At 42.0% G+C, this 21,725-nt stretch overlaps 2 protein-coding genes across 5 annotated transcripts; one reads left to right on the plus strand and one right to left on the minus strand.

The window, feature by feature from the left end:
- Positions 1 to 10,562: 10,562 nt before the first annotated feature.
- On the plus strand, positions 10,563 to 14,294 carry LOC4338799 (glutathione gamma-glutamylcysteinyltransferase 1). Of its 4 annotated transcripts, none has more exons than XR_010741669.1 (6): positions 10,563 to 11,145; positions 11,246 to 11,409; positions 12,252 to 12,339; positions 12,511 to 12,626; positions 12,709 to 13,212; positions 13,852 to 14,294. XR_010741669.1 is itself a non-coding variant. In XM_015782577.3 (6 exons), exons 1-6 carry the CDS (start codon positions 10,630 to 10,632, stop codon positions 13,945 to 13,947), a joined length of 1,560 nt encoding a protein of 519 aa, XP_015638063.3. In that variant the 5' UTR covers positions 10,563 to 10,629; the 3' UTR covers positions 13,948 to 14,294. The 4 variants fall into 4 exon arrangements, 2 of the variants coding, with proteins under 2 accessions (XP_015638063.3, XP_015638065.3); XM_015782577.3 differs by having other exon boundaries at positions 12,252 to 12,303; positions 12,399 to 12,626; XM_015782579.3 differs by having other exon boundaries at positions 12,302 to 12,339.
- A 2,811-nt stretch (positions 14,295 to 17,105) lies between these two features.
- Positions 17,106 to 18,795, minus strand: LOC4338800 (NAC domain-containing protein 67-like). Its single transcript, XM_015782973.3, has 3 exons — positions 18,548 to 18,795; positions 18,127 to 18,440; positions 17,106 to 17,812 (listed from the first exon to the last, which is right to left on the minus strand). Exons 1-3 carry the CDS (start codon positions 18,714 to 18,716, stop codon positions 17,363 to 17,365), a joined length of 933 nt encoding a protein of 310 aa, XP_015638459.1. The 5' UTR covers positions 18,717 to 18,795; the 3' UTR covers positions 17,106 to 17,362.
- Between the last annotated feature and the right edge of the window lie 2,930 nt (positions 18,796 to 21,725).

The following is a 21,725-nucleotide window of genomic DNA, read 5'->3' on the forward strand; positions in this document are numbered from 1 at the left end:
ATGGATTTTATGGGAAGAAAAGGCGAGCCCACGTTTGGACAACATCTATTTTGTAAGAACCATGAAGAAATCAGATTTGTAGAAATTAAGAAAAAAGTGCTTCGAATAGAATGTGATTGAGGTTTTTTTTTTCCAACGGAGCATTAATTAAACCATTTGGGTTGCATGTTAGTATTGTTAGATTAATCTCACCCATTTATTATGGGGAAGCTGATACTACCAGTATTTCGTGTGTTTTGACTATTCACCAAAAGTAAAATTAGCTTGAGAAAGATTTTACACCTATATTAGGCAAAGTAGAAGGTTTAGGCGCGTATCTAAGCGCTTTCGATATTAAACCAACTTTGTAAAATTCGGTTGGTGCTTTCACACAATGTTAGTAGTATTTAAAAAATGTTATATTCCCCTCACCTTTGCTAATTGCTAAAGGGGATGTCCACCATGAAGCATATGGCTTCACCAAAGCGAGCACGAAAGCCATGGTTGCCGGTGAATTGTTACATTCTTGATATTCTGCACCAAACTGAGCTACGTTCACCTAGACCTCGTTTAGTTGGCAAAAATTTTTGCCCCTATATATCACATCGGATATACGGATACATATTTTAAGTATTAAACGTAGTATAATAACAAAATAAATTATAGATTCCGACAGAAAACAGCGAGACGAATTTATTAAGCCTAATCAGTCTATCATTAGCAAATATTTACTGTAGCAATACATTGTCAAATCATAGCGCAATTAGGCTTAAAAGATTCGTCTCGTAATTTCCTGGCGAACTGTGTAATTGGTTTTTTATTTGTCTATATTTAATACTCTATACATGTATTCAAACATTCAATGTGACAACGTAAAAATTTTGTTTGGGAACTAAACATGCCCCTAGTCTATGTAGATATAGTAAAAAAACTATAAAACGAAGTCCATTTTTTTAGGTCCGAGAACTATAAATATGCTAATGATGCTATCGCAATCTTTTTGTCACCTAGCCTATGTATTTTAAAAAAAATCACAAGATATGATATTTTCTTTGTATAATCTGAAAGCGCTTATCGCAAAATTCCTGTGCTTAAGCACCAACTAAGCTTTCTAATGAAAATTTATAGCTCCCATTCCATGCTAAATGAACAGCAACGATCAAAGACCATGGTTTTTCATTCAACCTTTCCTCTCTTCTTCCGTTTTGGTCTCCAGAAAACCGAGACGAGCTCACCATCTCACTGGGCAGTGGACATCGGCGCCGCTCAATTGACGGCATTGAAATGATAATATACGGTAGATATTTTTTAGATTATTTAGAAAAGAGTAAAATAGAGGAGAAAAGATCTTTATGTCATGAGGAGTACTCCCTCCGGTTGCATAATAATTGACATTTTAGGTAAGGTTGGGATCAAACTTTTATAATTTTGACCATTAATAACTTTAAAAATATTTAGTTTAAAGAAATTAGAACAATATATATAGATTTGTCTTTCAAAACACTATAATAACAGCAAACATGCATTTATTTATTGTATATATTATAATAGAAAAATAAGATCAAAGATATATTTTATAGTCCGTGTTATTGTCCAAAACGTTAATTAAAATAAAACCGGAGAGAGTAGATAAAAGTGTAAGAATGATTGAGGGTAAGATGAAAAAGATTAAACGAGAAGTGATTGATAGGATAATTAGATGGTGTTCGTTTCTACTGAAGATGATAATGAGATTAGTATTATAAATTATTATATTAGTAGATATTAAGTGATTATATTTGTGTACGGATGGAATAGTTCCTTGGTTACCGAGGTAGGGGGTGTGAACTTGACAGGGATTAGTCAGGTCAAATCTTATAAACCGATTTCAGGGTCAGATCCCAGGCTTCTAATTGGGCCACATGGCATCTCTTATGGAGCTCTCCTCCTGATTCTTGGCTGTAGAAAGTGCCACGTATACGCACCTATCCACAGCCGTTAGATGAGTATCGACGGTTAAACCGTTCTGTGGACCTAAATGTAAATTACAAGTTTTGAGAGGGGTTTTTTACAAACGTGCGATCTCATCTAGAAAAGTCCGAAGTATTGGAGAAAAAAATCCCAGAAAACAATCGCAAGAAAAAATAGATTACTATCTCCATCTCCCTACTCACAGTGCCGCAGGCTGCCGCCGGCAAGGTGTCACCTGTTTTGGGCGATGAGGAGGAGGAGGGGCGATGGCTGCTCGATCTACGTGGCCGGATCCACGGACACACTATACAGGTACACAAGAACATAAAGAATGCATTAGCAACACCAATCAGCACATATCTTCAGCAACAGCAAGCAAGCATCTTCGGGAGTGGATCCGTGGAGGGACAAGAGAATATAGCCGAGTCGGGAGATGCACGGGCGCAGTCGGCACTCGTGCGGGGAAGCCGGGGATGCGCCGGCGACGGTCACCTCCTCGGTCCAGCTCTCCGTCGGGCGATCGAGATGAGGGAGCGCCGTAGCGGTGCTGCGGTGGCTGCGCTAGATGCATCCGTGTATGCCGCTATGGCTGGGAGTGTGGAAGTTGTCTTCTCAAACGAGAGGCGATGTAGAGAGCAATGGTGGTGAGTTGGTGACTTGGGTAGAGAGGATAACGATAGAAAGAGAGTACGTAATGAAACGTGGAATGCATGCAGGATCCATCGCACTGAGTTAGCACTCTTTTTAGCCACTTAACGATCTGTTTGTTGCTGGAGGTTCTATCTAGAACAGTGTGCACAGAAAACGGAGCGATCCATTAGCACATGATTAATTAAGGTGGTGTTCTTTTCTCCTGAAGATGAATATTAAGTTTTTTACGTAAAACGAGGTGATACTAGATTGTGTTTTAATTATTACAAACTTGAAAATTAGATTAATATGATATTTTAGAGTAACTTTTATATAGAAAGTTTTCGCATGAAACGTATCATTTAGCAATTTGAAAACCGTGCCACGAAAATCTTAATCTTCATCTAACTCTTATTGGAGAAAAGAACGGGACCTAGTATTAGCTATTATTTTTTCAAAAATAGATAAATATGATTTTTTTAAGAAACTTTCGTACAAAAACTTTTTATAAAAACACATCTTTTAGCAGTTTAATAAGCGTGCGCGCGAAAAACGAGGCGGGTAGCTGGAACCAGAACGAACGCAAACGCAGTCGTCTTTCGAACTCATATACACTAAATTCTCTCTTTAATATATATATATATATATATAAGCAATAAAAATATGCTTATTTTGTAGTATTACTTTTGAAACCATCAATTTTAATAAAGTTATTGAAAGTACAATAAATTGTCATCAACATGATTAGCCTAAACTAATTATTTTATTCATTTAGTTAGATAACGTTGATATTTAAATATATGTCTGACCATTCATCTTATTTAAGATTTTTATACAAATATGTAATAATATAGTCATATTCAAAATAATATTAGTCACAATATTAATCAAAACAAAACAAATGATAACCATATATTTTTTAAACAAAATTAACGATCAAATGTAGATTTAAACACAAACATAAAAAAAAATAGAGTTAAATGTACAATATAAATATATCCAAAAATACACAGGTTATAAATAAAACGCACCAAACGGAGCGCTTATTTTCTAGTCAAACAGATTTATGGGGGCAAGTGGGAAGCGTTGAACGACCACTGGGCCCTCGGAATGGTTCGGCTGATTTCACACATGACGTGACCGTGGCGGGGACGAACGGAACGGACCCCCTTGGATGGTTGAAACCATCGTCATGGCTTTCCGCTGAGCACTGACCATGCTTGCTACTGTACACGCCCCACCCAATTATGGTATAATATGAAAAACAATCCATAAAAATAGTATTGTATTGTACTTTTTATCAAGACCCTACGAGTAAATTAATATTGGGTACAACAAATTGTATATATTATACTAACACTTCAAAATTTGCATGGTAAAATAGCTAAATTTAGGACAATTTCATAATAATTTGTGGAGGTATTGGTTTAATTCAAAATTTAAAACTCATAAACACATATCCTTTCAAAGCAAGCACACTAATGAAAAATAAGAGTAAGATAAGAGGGTCATGTAGTAACGGAGACGGTGGAAAAGTTGGGACCGATACAATAGAGAAGATGGCGCAAATTGTGTAAATTTAGTTTAACATCTCTGAACATAAAGTTTGCGACAAATTGTTTATTGTACATAAAAAATAAATCCAAACTTGGCATTAAGTATAGACTTCTGGCTAATTTTATTCTTAACACATTTAAAAAATTAAACTAAGTAATATAGAGTAAATTTCACTCTAGGACACATTTTATTGTCGATGTTTCGTTTTGGATCAGCCTTCAACTAATATTTTCACTTTGGGCCGGGTAATTTTACCTATGTGGCATTTTAAATCACCGTCAACTCTTTTATTCATCTACATACAATTTATCATATGTCAAAGAAGCGGTCTACATACAGCTAAGGAAGTTATTGACGAATAGCGGCCAGTTTATTCACGAATAGCAGCTGGTATACTCGAGGTCATTCATATACTTGAGAAGAGAGTCGGATGATCCAAAGTGAAACCAAAACAAGATTATGTATGATGAAAACATTGGTTAAAGGGTGGTACAAAGCGAAACATCGATAATAAAACATGGCCCAAAGTGAAGCTATATTGGGAAAAAACTTTGTGTAGCTATTATATTTCATATATTTTCATCCGCATAGCACATTAAATAGTTATTAGCCTTTCTAGTCTGTAGGATCGAAACATCAGAACTAAGCCAACCAGAGGGGGGGGGGGGTGAATGGTTGGTATGCCCAAAAACCAAAACATTTAGCGGAAATAAAAGTTACCCTCAAATTTAACGGATCGCGGTCTGACCGAAGTGTATGCGCCGGTTTGACCGCCTGATGAACGTCGATCTGACCGAGATCGAACTCCGGTCGAACCACCGAGATCGCCTGCCACTCTCTGTTGCCGCCGCCGGTCTAACCGCGGGTCACCCGCCGATTTGACCGCCGAAACCCGGTGAAACACAAATCGAAGAACTCTTAAAATGGATGACGACTTTATTGATTCTCTATGTGTTTACAAAGTACATCAACAGCACTCCTTACAAAAATCTCGACTAAACTCGAAACCCTAACTCAACTATCAACTCTATTGCTCTCAAAAGCGATGCCGGAAAGTCTCACGCTCCCTCTTTATTTATACCCAAGGTAGGCAGCCTAAAGCCACGAACCAATCTCATACTAGAAGTCCTAATCCTCATAGGAAACCATATAGTACAAGAAACAAACTTTACATAACCAATCATACCAAATTTTGACTCCTTCCAAATTCGACTCCGCATCCCATTCATACACAATACCTCCATCGTATGCCATATGGAATCTTCACCAACCACATGCATTGGACTCTAGCCTTAGTATCCCGCATGATCTCTGACCACCACAAACGTCGTCTTATCCCCAAGCCGACTCCCGGTCCATCACCGCAAATACTCTCCCGGCATCTCGAGTCACCTACACATAGAACAAACAAAGAAACCATATTCCGAGACCAAGCTATCCCCAACTTAATTCATTAGTAGCAAACAACAGTATTACATACGCATAGTATCCATCTAGAAGCCATAATCATGAAACAATCATGGATACCCAAACAAACAACCCGAAACCGAAACCGACACAGCGTCGGCCGGTCAAACCGCGAGCTGGCCGGTCTGGTCGCTCGATCACCGCCGGTCTGACCGGCAACCCGTGCCCGGTCTGACCGGACCCAATCAGCAGTACCTGTAGATCACCTGTGAAATCCAATCATCTCCAAAACCACTTCACAAATAAATTCCAAATATCAAAACCAATAATCTCCAATGCATATTGTTCATCACAGAATATAATTAAAAACATATTTGATTTTACATAGTCAAGGAGGTGTGTGACCTCGTGTCAAGTAACAGGGAGATCAAAGTCATGAAAGTTCATCGATGGCCGAGTTTAGTTCCAAAATTTTTCTTCAAACTTTCAACTTTTCCATCACATCAAAATTTTCCTACACATACAAACTTCCAACTTTTCCGTCACATCGTTTCAATTTCAACCAAACTTCTAATTTATATCAAAATAGCGTTAGTCATTTTCTTCCAAACAAGGGCAGATGTAAGGCCTTAACCTTTCTGGCCTGATAACAGCTGCAATCTCATTTCACATCTTCTTGATGTGGACTCTCCTTATGAATAGGCAAAATTTGCTACAGAACACTGAAAGATTGTGGTCTTTGCTGTGAGACACCCAAAATCATGTATTTGCTCGTGGATACTGAAAAAAGTGGTAATTAGCTGTTGGACACTCATCCTATTATTTTATTATTTTCGGTCAAAATGGAGAGAGAAAGAGCTGTGTAAGTACCAAAATACCCTTGGACACGTACTGTTCTTCCTCTCTCTCTTCTTTTCTTTTCCCCATTCTTCCTCGCGACGGCGGCCGGCCTGAGCCGGGATGGCTCGGCCACGGCGGGGCGGTGGCGGCGGCGGTGGCGGCGCATCGCGGGGGCCGCTGACGGCAATGACGCACGGCGGCATTCCAGAGCACGGATGAGGTCGGCAAAGTTTGGTCGGCAAAGCTTCCTCGCCTCCATGGCGCCGCCGTAGCACAGCCCCACCCGCTCCAGCCCGGCTGCCTTCATCCGCGCTGACCACTGTCACGCCCACTCATGCCGCTCCACCCGCTCCGCCCCCTCGCATGCCACCACGCTGCGGATCTCCATCCCGAGCAGCACGCGCTCCGCCGGCGCCGTCGTGCTCCGTCGTGCTCCGCTGCAGGCCGTCGAACAACGTCGCGTAGTAGTTGAGCGTCGACGTCGATGCCGGGTGTGCGGCCGTTACTGCTGCTAGGGAGTGAAGTGGCGATGACGACAGCACGGACGTGTCGGGGCTCAATTGCAGCCGTGTGTTCAGCTCTCGCGTGAGCAGCTCGCCGAAGCTTCTCAGGCTAGAGCACGTGATGATCTAGAGCACGTGATGATCTGCTCCCATCGTCGACGGCGAGGAGGCGGTGCAGCAGGAGCACGATGCTCGGTTTGGTCGACACTAAACCCGGGGTTCACCGCCGACGGTGACGACGCACGATGGCTCGGCCATGGCGGAGCTCAGCGGCGGCGCAATGAGAAAGAGATGGACAGACAAAGAAAGGAAGAAGAAAAACAGAGAGAAAGATTGACAAGTGAACCCATGGGCAAACTTGTCTTTAACCATAGTTTATTTCTCTATTTTGACCGGAAATAATAAAATAATGGGAGAAGTGTCCAGCAGCTAATTACCACTTTTTTCAGTATCCATGAGCAAATACACGATTTTCAAGTGTCTCACGGCAAATGCCACAATCTTTCGGTATCCTATAGCAAATTTTGCCTTATGAATAATATATTTTCCTGTTTTTCCCGCAAAGAAAAATAGTTATTAGGTATTCTTGAAAACTAGAAGAAGTCTATGCCCTAGTTTCTTATGATTAAAAATTGAGATAATCCAAGAAATACCATTGACAAGCGTCCAAGTCCCAGAAATGCCATCGACAAGTGTGGGTTCCAAGAAATACCATCGCACAAACAATTTTGTTCAAAAAATACCATCGCCGTTAGGGTTCCGTCCATTTTACGCCGTTAAATACACTGTTCATCTTATAGAACTTAACGGCATAAAATGGACGGAACCTTAACAGCGATGGCATTTTTGAAACAAAGTCATTTGTACAATAGCATTTCTTGGAACTCATACTTGTCGATGGCATTTCTGGAATTTGAACGCTTGTCAATGGCATTTCTTGGATTATCTCTTAAAAATTATAACAATATAAAGCCGTCATTTTTTTTTCGCCATAGCCGAGTACTCCATAAAAGATCAAACACTGAACCAGGATATTTCGCGGAAACCATTTGATAGTAGGTCCACAATCCACAGTCCACACAAACTAGTCTTCGAGTTTCATTATTCCTTTCCGAATACGATGAACTCTAGTGCACCTATTTTTGCAAACCAACCACAAATTCTAGCCGTTCAGGTGTGTCTCGACATTTTTTTTCTTTTTCGAGGAGCTTTGACCTATTTAAGTGCAAAATAATGTCCAAAGTTTCCATACATCTTTTTATCCTACAAAAGTTAATGCATTGATGAATAAATCAACTAGTATATAGTTGTAAAGTTGTTTTAAAATGTATTTGAAGAAAAAAAATATTTTTTTCGAAATGCGCTGTTTATTAGCTTGAAAAGTGTGGAAATAAAGATCCAGAATCCAGAATAAAAAAAACAAGCGCAATAGAACCTGTGGTAGAGTAGCAGCGAAAGACAGATGATGTTTTAGGCTGTGTTTAGATCCAAAGTTTGGATCCAAATTTTGGATCCAAACTTCAGTCCTTTCCCATCACATCAACCTGTCATACACACACAACTTTTCAGTCACATCATCTCCAATTTCAACCAAAATCCAAACTTTGCGCTGAACTAAACACAACCTTAATGGAGTATCTCGTACTCCCTCCGTCCCACAATATAAGGGATTTTGAGTTTTTGTTTGCAACGTTTGACCACTCATCTTATTCAAATTTTTTTTGCAAATATAAAAAATAAAAAGTTGTGCTTAAAGTACTGTAGATAATAAAGTAAGTCACAAATAAAATAAATAATAATTTCAAAAAAATTTGAATAAAACGAGTGGTCAAACGTTGCAAGAAAAACTCAAAATCTCTTATATTATGGGATGGGACGAAGGGAGTAGCAGAATCTATAGAGATGTGGCCTTCTTAATCATCCTGCATTTGTATCCGAATAAATTCTGTGCCATGTGATTTATGATACGACACGAACAATATGATGCTTTCTTTATAAATATCATATATTGTTTGTGTTTATATGCCATATCCATAGTTATATACTCCCTCCGTCTCATAATAGGTGACGTTTTTGATTTTTTTTATTTACAACGTTTGACCATTCGTTTTATTTGAAAAACTAGTGCAAATATAAAAAAAATAAGTCATATGTAAAGTACTTTTGACAATAAAGCAAATGACAAACAAAATAAATAATAATTCTAAAATTTTTTGAATAAGACGAATGATTAAATATTGACAAATAAAAACTCAAAAAGACAAGTAATATGGGACGGAGATAGTATATGTGAAGTTGCTTTAATCATTTTTTTTGATAAAATTTGTTATAGGACCCTGCAACATTATAGTTTTAGCCCATCGACACAAAAGAAAAATAATCAATTTTTTGGAGGAAGGCACTGCGTGGGTGACGCCAGCTCTGGACAACGCCTTGTTACCGTGCACCATGGCTGGACAACCTCTGCCATGGCCAAGTCGGCCAAGCCTCGAGCTAGCACCTCTGCCTTCCGAGAAAATTGATATTATGCCATTTTTAGGGTGGGGTTTCGCTGAAATGCTACTTTCGAATGTGGTTTCGTTAAAATGCCATTTTTAAACGAAGCCAACTTGCCGGAATGCCATTTTGTCCATTTTATATGATTTGGAAATGTTTTGACACATACACCGACCTTTTTGCCTTGGCCTATCCACCCACATGTGTGAGAAAGAGGGTCGTTGGCGATGGAGATGGCGAATGATGGCAGGAAGGGGAGAAGAGCAAAGCGAAACGAGGAAGGGGAAGAGCAGAGGTGCTGGAGACGTCGTGTTCGGGAGATGCTCGCACGGGCGTGACCGGTGCGACGGGGGCGGAGGTCCACGACAGCGAGACGACTAAGAAGAAGCTCGGGTAGAAGGCACATATGCCCGCACGGGCGTGACTGGTGCGATGGGGGCGGAGGTCCATGACAGCGACGTCACTAAGGAGGAGCTCGGGTAGAAGGCACATATGCTCGTGCGGCTGTGATTGGTGCGACCGTGGTTGCTCCTAGAGGTGGGTTCAGCGTCGGAGAATGCATTGATGGCGTGGGGTGGACCTCCTGGGTGAGTGCGGGCGCAGGGAGTGGCGCCCCTAGAGCGAATTGAGGAAGGGGGCATGGTGTTGGCGTTAGAATGCAGGCTTGGGGAGGAGCAACGGAGAAGAAATGGCGATGGTGGCTTGCCACTGACGAACAGAAAAGCAATTGAAGAGATGGAATCTATAGGGGTATTTTGGTCAAATCACCGACAAAAACAAGGAAAAAAAATCATCTATTGATAAGAAATGGATGAAATGGCATTCCGACAAGTTAGCTTCGTTTGAAAAATGGTATTTTGATGAAGCCACATTTGAGAGTGGCATTCCAGCGAAACCTCGTTATGAATATGACAATATCAATTTTCTCATCATTCCCTCACCTCGAATATGGAACATTGGGATATGTAAACCGCCTGGTGAGTGGTGACTAATGACTTCTCGGAGTCTATCGTTCAAATAAAAGGATGTGTTTGTTGAAAAAAAATATTATAATAACATGGATTTTACTTTTCTTTTCGTTTTAATAAGCACTATCCAACTTGGACTTCTCCGGCTTCGGAGTTGAGAGCCGTTGGGTTTTTGGTTCTTGGGCCCTACCCTATCCAGCCTATTACCACCTGCCGAGGGAATGCGATGCACATTCCCTTTGCTCGAGGTCGAATACTCGGAATCCACGACACGAGACGAGACGAAAGCTTTTGCCGCAATGGCGTCTAAACCAAGCAGCCGAGCGGAAAGCAACCAGGCGGCGGCGGCGGTGCCGTCGCTGTACGGGCGCGCCCTGCCGTCGCCGCCGGCGGTGGAGTTCGCGTCGGCGGAGGGGCGGCGGCTGTTCGCGGAGGCGCTCCAGGGGGGCACCATGCAGGGGTTCTTCAGCCTCGTCTCCGTCTTCCAGACGCAGTCGGAGCCGGCCTTCTGCGGCCTCGCCACGCTCGCCGTCGTCCTCAACGCGCTCCGCATCGACCCGGGGCGGCGGTGGAAGGGCCCCTGGCGGTGGTTCGACGAGTCCATGCTCGACTGCTGCGAGCACCTCGACACGGTCAGGGCGGAGGGGATCACCTTCGGCAAGGTCGCCTGCCTCGCCCACTGCTCCGGCGCCGACGTCCGCACCTTCCGCGCCGCCCAGGCCACGCTCGCCGACCTCCGCCGCCACCTCCTGCGCTGCGCCTCCTCCCAGGATTGCCATCTCGTCGCCTCCTACCACCGGAAGCTTCTCGGCCAGGTTGCTGCCTGCTCGTCCGCACCTCTCTCGGAACTCGAATTCGACGATTTCTGTTTGCTGTTCGTTCTGAACGAATGATGTTTGTTTGGATTCGATGCAGACTGGAACAGGGCATTTCTCGCCGATTGGCGGCTACCATGCTGGGCAGGACATGGCGCTGATCCTGGATGTCGCTCGCTTCAAATACCCTCCTCATTGGATTCCGCTGCCGCTTCTTTGGGAAGCCATGAACACGATTGATGAAGCAACTGGGCTTCTCAGGGGGTATATATTCTCTAGTATATCTTCCTGTCTCTTGTGGACATTAAGGCCCCCCTTGATCTGAACGAAAAACATTAGAACTTTGTAGAATTTCAAATCCTGTAGGAATTAAAAAGACGCGAATATTAGGCAATGAACTAATATCAAATAATTAGAAGGGGTGAGGCTTCGAACCCAGGTCGTCTAGCCCACCACCTTGTGGAGCTAGTCGGAAGACCCTTGGGTGTTTCTCAAATCCTGTAGGAATTTTCCCTAAATAGTCCTTTGAAATAAAGGATCCGACACTATAGAATCCTATGGAATTCCTCAATCCATTCCTATCAAAATCCTTCATTTTTGTTAAAACTCGTTCCTATCGAAATCCTGTGTTTTTAAAATCCTACGTTTCAAAGGGCCCTAATGTGTTTTAGAGGTTCTTGTATGCAGCGTTGGGATTAGTGTCTTGTAACAATGCAGCTCTTGGATTAAGCGACTGTATTAATTTGGGTTATCTAGTGTTCATCGACTGTCAGGAATCAGGAATCAGGAAACACTGCTCTGCAATTATCAGTTTATTACTGTTAATGAAGAAAATTTGGACAATGCTGTAGGGTGTATGCTCAGTCCGTTTAGCGTTAATGAAGAAAATTTGGACAATGCTGTAGGGTGTATGCTCAGTCCGTCTAGCACTTAAACGTGGTCATTGGGGCTCTTGAGAAGTTGAGATATGCAATATGTTGGCCTTAATATCACGCTACCTACGTGTTTTGTCCTGAAACTATGCAATGATGTGTCAGTTTAGACTAAATGGGCAAATTAGTTTGTAGTTGGCGAGTTTAACATGTCGGCATCTTCATATTTGGTAGGTTCATGCTTATCTCAAGGAATACTGAAGCTCCTTTATTGATCCGTGCAGTGGTAAATTAACATGCCAATGCTTGGTGAATCAAATATGTAAGTGTCAAGTGTCACCCTTGATCTATTTTTTTCTCATTCCTTTCAATGCTATGCAGAATTGCAGGGATGAAAGCTGGCAAAGCATGGCAAAGTATTGCATAGAAGTTGTCCCAAATCTTTTGAGGGATAACAGCGTAGACAATGTCCTAACAATTCTTTCCCGTTTAGTGAATCATCTTCCTCCCAATGCTGGAAATTTTATCAAATGGGTCATTGAAGTTAGGAGACAAGAGGAAGGAGGATCCAGCCCAAGTAAAGAGGCTAACGAAATGCCTTTCCTGAAGGTCATTTTAATTTTCCATTTCTGTTGTTGGGTCAGTTTTGTTTCCTCTGTTCAACCAGTTAATGTTGTATGTTCGCTTGCAGGAAAAGGTCCTACAGCAAATCCGTGATACTAAGCTTTTTCAGCTGGTCCACAAACTGCAATGTTCTAAGCAGCCCTGTTGTAGTTGCTCGTCTTTAACGGACGAAGATTCCATTTCCCAGATTGCAGCCAGTGTGTGCTGTGAAGCAACCGCATTGCTAAGTGGGAATCTGTCATCAAGAGATGGATTATTTTTCAGTGAAACTTGTTCCGGATGTACACAAGTGAATGATGAGGGGCTTAAAAATGTCATTACAGGCAAAGTGGTATCTGAAGGCAATGGACATGTTGATAAGCTTTCACCGATATCCTCGACTGAAACATGCTTCTGCAATTCAACTCTGAGCAATGAAACTGTCAATTATCCATCAAACACAGACATTCTAACTGTTCTATTACTGTCGTTACATCCTAGCACATGGTTGTGCATTGAAGATGAGAAGTTGAAAGCTGAATTTCAGAGCCTTGTTTCTACGGACGATCTTCCTGATCCTCTTAAACTGGAGGTGTGCTGTCTCACTCCTAGAACCTTGCATTGATTGTTTACCTTTGCTCTCTACCAAAGTACCAATATGTTTTTTCCACGGAAAACAAATTAAGTTGCTAGCTTATTAAATCAATTAATAAGCACTTATTTAGTCTTAATTAATTTTTGTGTGGTACTGTGATTTTTCTTATTAAACAAGTAGGTGATTTTCAAATTTGGGATGAGCAAATAGTGAAATGGAGGATGACTTGTTGAAAGGTGGTGTAATAGTATAGACTGTGAGGCTCAGATATTAGTGGTAGGGGTGATGCGGGAATGGACACCACCACTACTAACATTTGAAGTAGTATAGATAAACAAGGGTCTCTAGTAATCATATAACGCTTTTCTACATAGTCATCTTCTAAATCAATGTTTACACATAAACCCAACATCCCGCATAGTGACCCAATATTTTATTTCACAGCTCTGAGTTTTACTTTCACATAAAAGAACCGTAAGATCCATTACTTCAGTTAATTCAAGGAAACACCTATCTACATATCTTTTTCCCGTTCTATCAAGCTTTCATTCTTAGTAGGGGGCTTCCAAGCATATCTCATGATTAAAAAAAAACACTACCTTCTATTCTAAGTAGAGCTACTATTTATATTGACAGATATTGCACCTAAGGAGGCAGCTCCGTTATCTGAAGGCTTGTAGAGAAAAGGAGGCATATGAAGATACTTGGCCACAACCTTGGGAACAATGCTAACATGGCAACCCACTCACTTAATAATGAATTTCGCTGTTCACTGGGCCTTTGGTTGCTGGCTTAACCTTACTGGAAATTGACGCGAAAAGAAAAGGTTAGGATGTTAGGAGAGGAGGTGAAAATATTACCTCCTTTTCAAATAAGGACTATATAAACAATTTTCTGATAATAATGATGTTTTGGCAATTGGCAAGTACTTTGCAACCGTGAAGTATCTTTCCTTGCTTAATTTCTCTTTTGTTTTTCCCTTGTACTTCTGATAGTTCCATGTACTTTATTCCCTCTAATTAATGGATAAGCACACTTAGCTCGTCCTAAAAAGATAAGAAAAAACATGTGATTCGTTACTTCTTCCAGCCATAATTTTTTTTAACGTTTAGAATGGGATTTAGTAAAAAAAATTAAAATTTTGGCTATTAGTTTATATTGAATTAAGTTTATAAAATCTTTTTTGAAAATATGTTATTATGATAGTACTTTGAAGTCAAAATCGAATCCCATTTTTTGTTAAGCATTTGAAAAGTTAATGGTGGTTAAAATTTTAAAAGTTTAGCTAAAGCTTATCCTAAACATCAAATATTTACGAGTGGAATGAGTGTTTTATAGTAATTGTTATGAAGTACTTTAGGATAAACAAACCATTTATACGATTATACTTGTATATGTCTCCTTATTACTCCATCCGTCCCATAATATAGCAACCTAGTACCGGACGTGACATTTCATAATACATTTCATAGTACAGGAAGCATGTCTGGATTCGTTGTACTATGAAGTGTCCCGTCCTAGATTGCTATATTATGGGACGGAGGGAGTACCATTTAAAGCACAACTAATTGCATAGGTAATCATTTCATGATTCAGAATTTCGGATTGTTGGTTAGTTTTTGGTTATTAATAGGATAAGTCACTAACTCACTATATTGGAAGAGGGAACACCTTTGTAGGCTGAGTAGAGATGGAAATTTCCTATGAATAAGTTTAGTTCAGGTCCCTTAACTTGATGCGGAGTTTGAAATTCGCCCCTAGACTACGATACCAGGTATAGCCGTCCCCGAACTTGCAAAAGTAGATCAACTTTTATCCCAAGGCAGTATGGCTCCCGATTTTGTCCAATGTGGTGCTTAACTTTGGTCATATGTGTTGAGTTAGTATGGGACCCACGTGGGCCCCGCATGTTAGCACCAACTCTTTCCTCTTCCCCCATCTCCCCTCTCTTCCTCATCCTCATGAAGGCAGGCCGCGTGTGGTGTCCTGCATTCGGCTGGCGGCAAGGAGAAGGGTGGCCGGCCTCCAAGTCTCGCGTCTTCGGTGGCACCGGCCGCTTCCCCCCAGAAGTAGGGGGTCAACGAGGTTGCTGACTCCGTGACGAACGTGCTTGCATGGTAGACCACCACCACCAGTCGCTGCTGTGCTTCCCCACCATGAGGTTGGCGAGGTTAGGCAAGCAGAGGAGGACAACAAGGCCAGACGCAATGTCGGTGGCCAGGTCTATTGACGTCGGCACTGTGTCCGTGTCAATGAACAGCAGGACATGGACACTCTTGTAGAGGGTCAGGAAGGGGAAGAAGAAAAAGTCGGCGTTTTCTCCATCCTCAGCGCTGGCTAAGGCGGACGGAGCTAGAGGAGGAGTGCGCGGCGTGAACAATACTCCTGTCATGTTGAGCAGGAGCAGCAGCGGAAACGAGATGGTCACCGCCATGAGCAAAGCTAGCATGTACAGTGGTGCCAATGCAGCTCCTGGATGGCCTCTGGCGGCCGCTCCTCCGCCTTTGACGTCGATGCAACTCCTTGATGGCCTTCGACCCGCCTGCTGTTAGGTCAACTGGTGAGTGGGATCAGGAGGACTGGAGGAGGAAGGGTGAGAGTGCAGGTCGAGGGTGGGCTCAGCGCTGGCAGAGAGGTCGTACAACAACGTCGAGAGGAACGACATGGCCGGCAAAATGGGGAGTGGTTGGGCTGGCATACAAAGAGAGGGAGAAGGGGAGAATGTGTCACTAATATGTGGGGTCCACCTTTTTTGTTTTTTTTTATATTAGATTGAAGTGCCTTGACATGTGGATCTCACGCTGACTCAGCCACCACGTTAGTCGGAACCGAGCACTATACTGCCTTGGAATCTCATGTACACTGGTTTAGCAAATTGAGGTTCAGGGATGAATTTCAAAGTTGACGTCAACATGAGGAACCTAAAATGAACTAATTACATTTCCTAAAGCTTCTATGGATGGGCCATAATTTGACAAAAAGTTCTTCAGGCCATAGATGTGGATCTTGAGGCCCATCTAAACTAGGCCCAAGAGGGAGGATCCCATACAGCCCATAATAAGGCCCAACCTAAGGCCCATTCGTTGCAACTGGGCTCCTCGCCAGAGACAAGTGCTGCTCCGCTGCAACCTCCCCAAACATATCATTGTCTAGGAAATTAAGAGTAACAGATAGAGCCCCAACTCTTAAATTTAGCTTCAGGAGTTGGATCTGTAGTGGAGTTATAGAGCTGCCTAAACCCAGCTCCACCTCTCTAGTTCATTTTGTGAGAGAGCACCACCCAGCTCCGCTCCCTTTTAGGTAGAGTTGAAACTGTTTGGCTGAACTCTAGCTGTGCTAAATAAGCTTCAGGAGTTGGGTCTGGAGTGGAGTTATAGAGTTGCCTAAACCCAGCTCCACCTCTCTAGTTCATTTTGTGAGAGAGCACCACCCAACTTCGCTCCCTTTTAGATAGAGCTGAAACTGTTTGGCTGAACTCTAGCTGTGCTAAATAGGCCCAAAAGGCTCGCCCTCCTACCGGCCAAGTTATAGAGCTAAGGTTGCCGGCGGCAAGTTTCAAACAGAGCCTTTGCTCAGCTAGCATGCGTTCTTCCCGAAACGTTTTAGGCTGTGTTCAGATTGTGAGGTTTGGAACTAATCTGTCGTGCACGTAAAACGAAGTAAATAGTTAGCGCACGCTTCATTAAGTGTTAGATACTTTTTAAAAAATGAATTAATATAATTTTTAAAACAACTTTCGTAACTGTTTAGCTGTTTAAAAAGGGTGCGTGCAAAAGACGATGAAGATGAGTTGGGAAAGATTGCTGCCGAACACAGCCAAAAGTACAGTGTAGCACAATAATTAATTTTGTTTTTTTATAACATCACGGTGCAAGATTGAGATGGCAAACTACAAAAGAAAGCCCTGCTTTATTTATGACACAATATGATGAAAATGCCAAAATACAAAGAAAAAAGTTACATAGCACACAAGGTTCTACAGACGGCATCCAAACCTAGTAATTATACAATTTTCTTTTTGCTTTTTTCTTTGGCCTTCTTTTATTTCTTTTCTGGTTTTATTCTATCTGGTACAATAGATACTAAATTCACTCTCCAGCACAGATCAGAGCTATGGAATGATATGAAAATCACTCCACCACACAGTTCACTCCTGGGGTTGATCATTGCCAAAGAAATCCTGGTCCATCAGGTCCATGAGCATCTGCTCCATTTCCTGGTCGGTGAAGGTGTAGGCGCTGGTGTCCTCTTCCTCAAGGCGGCCATGGCCATCAGCAGCAGCAGCAGCAGCAGCAGTGCCATTGAGAGAGGAATTCCCAATTGTTGCCGCCGGTGGCTCAAGGTTAGGGATCGGCGGCAGCATCGATGGTGTTCCCTCCTGGTGCTCTTGGATGGTGAAGAGCATGTCGCCGGCGCCGGCGAACACGCCGCCGTCGTTCGTCGCACCCACCGGCAGCGGCGGGTAGTTGCCGGGCGGTGCCGCCGGCGGCGGCAGCGGCGGCGAGCACTGTAACCGTGAGACGACGTTTGATGGTGGTGCGGTGTTGTCCGGCTCTGGGGACTTGTTGAAGATCTTGCATAGCACCCACTCGTCTAGCTGCATATATACGCATATAGATCCATGATAACATGGTTAATCTATTGGTAAGATCAGTAAAAAAGGGGGAGATATTAAGCCTTGCATATATGATGAACTAACGATTGAGATCGACTAGGAATGGAATATGTACTCTGTTTTTTCTTTTGCAAGGAGGAGTGTAGTTAGTTTTTTCTACAAGTTACAGAAGTCGAATTTTGTCATGTATTACCTTGTCAAAGAATTTCATAACTAAACAGACGACACACTAAAAACGAAGGACCATTCTCTCAAGAAAAAAAATAATTTCTCAATATAGTTTGTGTTGTTTGTACCTTCACAGAAGGGTGTGCGGTGGATGAAGACAAGGATGGGTGGGAGGCAGTGGACCCTCCCGTGTTTGTGAGACGGTACTCATGCATGATCCATGTAGTCTTGGTTTCCATGGGCGGGCGGCCAACATAGAATACAAGTGCCTTCTTCATAGCTACAGGAGTGCTTTGCATGTTAGCAACTTGGACGGGCTTGTCAGTGCCGGTGGCCTTCCAAAAGCCTGACGCCGCTGAGCGACTAGGGCGCACACTATTGGGGTACCTGTGGTCGCGTAGTGTAAAAAAGTACCACTCATGTTCCCCAAATAGAGCCATGGCTGCAACACCAATATCATTAACACATTGTGTATAGTAGTTGGTAAGTTCATCCATTCTATAATCAAGCATAAATATTAATGCACACTAGACTACACATATGGCTTACATGGAAGCTCCCACGGGTTGAAGTTGTATATTTCGACATCTGCGATTATGGGGATGGGGCACGATAGCCCGGTAGCACGCCTCTGGAGGTAGTTGATGACTAGTTCCTCATCGGTTGGATGGAAACGAAAACCCGTTGGCAAGACAGGCAAGGACAGCTGCATTGCCATGGATGAAATGAGGGCGCAATGCTAGCTATACTTGAAGATCCTAGTTTCTCTTGTGGAGGATAGTGTGCAAAGATTGTTGGTCCTTTTATAGCAACTTCTCGGTGGGGTTGGTGAAAAAGGAAGTGCACGTGCGACATCGAGTTGGGCCCCACCTGACTCATCTTTGCCTGGACCCCACATACCGGCGGAGTATCGACAAGAGGACTGACTCATTATCTCATCAATTTCTCTCTTTTTGGTGTGCGTCTTAGTTGTACAAGTGGTATGTAACAGATAGAGGTGATATGTAAAGTTTTGCATCATTGCATTTGATGCTTTGTTTTAGATATTGTTTGGTATACTTGGTGGTCATGCCATGTCTTATTGGATTATTTGAGGAAGTCGTGAAAAAAAGTTCAAACCGTATTCTCTACCACGTGTAGGGGCAAGTAGGAAAAGAAGTGCAAAGCGGCACAGATAATGTCCTAGCACCGCGCAGCACCAGCTGCATCTGCCATATGTTGACAAGGCGACTCTCTAGACCGACATGTAAAGATATCACACAAAAGAAGCATCCCTCGATGGACAAGCCTCATAGTACCCTGGCGCCACCACAACCTATTTTCCATGCGATTTTCATCTAAAGAAAAACCTTATGATAATCTATTATGCCATGATGAATGGTCTTCACAAAATGCCTTGATAATGGAGGAGTTAACCATAACGACAAAAATGCTAAAAACTAGAACAAAGGTGACTACAGACACTAGTGTTGTCACTACAAGAAAATTGCCTTTACAATACTGTAGAGGTATTTTAAAAAATATCTAATAGGTGTCTTATGGTGAATTGTCTCTACAAACGAAGAGATATTTTATAAAATGCCTATAAGATGGTAGAGGCATTTTCTAGAAACATTAAATTGTACCACAAACATATGAAACCAGTCCAAAAAATAAGAATAAAATAGTTCCTTTGCGTTTTGTCATGCATTGAACTCATGGTCTCTTGGACGAATCATTTTTATCTTCAATGCACTAACCAACTCAAATCCATGTCATTAATTACTTGTATGTTTGTGCCCTTAGTTGCTTATATTTATTCATTTAGTACACATTATCATCCAAAAAGTGTCTCTACATAGTTTGAAATATCCCAAGAAAATGCCTTTACATATCAGGCGCATTTTACAGTGCCGAAAGAATGCCTCTACAAAATAGAATCTAATAAACTGAGCTGAAAATGTCTCCAGAGTAAAAGTTTTCTAGGCAATTTTTGAAGTGCCTCTATAAAGTGTCTCTATATGAGGTTTTTGTTGTACTGTGTGAGTATTTTTAGTGCATAAATAAATAATCTCAAGATAAATGTTTTAAGACATCAACATTTCTTATAACCATTTCGAAGGTTCAATCTCTTCGGTTAACAGATTTTCAATATATGATGCCGTTAGCTTTTTTACGTACATTCCTCTTACTAAAAATAATCTATGCAAATATAAAAAAAATTAAGTCATACTTTAAATAACTTGAATGATAAAATAAATCATAATTACATATTATATTTTTTAATAAGATGAATGATTAAGCATATGTCCAAATGTTAACTATTAAAAACCAAAGGAGCATTTTCATTGCACACTGATTTTTTTTCTTTTATAAGCATTATTACCCACAAACTAGCAAAATGCCCACACTTTGCTACGAGTAAAAGAAAATATTAATAATATATCATGAACTTGTTTGCTTATTTGAATACATAATATTCACTTGATTCAAACAAACATTATACTATTATATAATATCAAGAAACATCAGGAACTAATTTGCAAAAAGTATAAAAGTTGGCAAAACCACAATCACCAGTGTCTTTCATAATAGTATATTTCATAATAGTATATATATTGCATGGGCTGTCCAAATAGTTGACAATAGCAGCATTTCCCATGACGTTCTGCGCATGCTGATGCTGCTATCGTAACATTATTCACAAAAATACACCCCAAAAGAAAATCTCGATCCAAAGAGGCCATGTAAATGAGCCAACGCACCTTTAAGAGAGAGGCTATACCGGTATGGAGTAATCGAAGAATTGTGTCGTGATAAAAGCTAGTAATGCTTAATGGTAGTAAAAATGGGGTAATATTTTTTTCTTATCAGGCAGAAAAAAAAACATACACAATTTTTTTTAAAAAAAACCTTATTAGTGGCTGATGTACTACATAAATTTAGACATACACATTCCATCACACTATATATCATGTGTCTCCTCCAATTTTATTTTGTCTCAAGAAATGTCAATTGAATTAGAGACATCAAACTACTGAAACATGGGCTGGGAAAGTAGTGCATATATAATGTATTTGATGTGAACACAACTCTCAACGATACATAATGCTTTGGTGCCTTGGTGCTCGCCGAGCAGCGCCTACACGCGGTGCACTAACGTGTAGGGCCTGTCGGCATTGTCCAGCTGAACGGAACGTAATTGGGCTGTATATGGGCCAAGCTAGCCAAGTCCAAGCGAGGCCCAAGCAAGCAGAAGGGGCAGCATACAAAAGCAGCAGCAGCATTGTTGGAAGGCATCGAACAGAACACAGACATCGGCGGCTTCGGCCACGGGCGGCGGCGGCGTCCTGGTTCCGGGCTGGAACCTTGGCGATCTCTCTCCTCTACCTCTCTTCATACCTCTAGCTACCTCTCCTAGTTTTAGAAGCTTCTAGAACTTGTATTCCCTAGTTTTTTCTTTTCTTTTTCACCCCAAAACAATGGTTGCTTGTATGGTGGATCTTTGCTATTGAATTGGAGGAATTGGGTTCCTAACAGCTCGGCCAGGACCGCACCCCGACATAGAGCCGCGACCCCAGCAGAGAGCCGCATAGTTTCGTCAGCTTTTGGCCGAGGAACGGGCGAGGAGCCGTGTTGGAGAGATGCCTCACCCCAAGCCGCCACCCCACGTCGGGAAGAATGTGGAGAGGGAGTGGACTGGAGAGAAGGGCCGCGTCGATCCCGGCTGCCGCCACCGCTTCGATCT

The sequence above is a fragment of the Oryza sativa genome, chromosome 5 (genome assembly GCF_034140825.1).
Source record: "Oryza sativa Japonica Group chromosome 5, ASM3414082v1".
Classification (NCBI taxonomy): domain Eukaryota; kingdom Viridiplantae; phylum Streptophyta; class Magnoliopsida; order Poales; family Poaceae; genus Oryza; species Oryza sativa.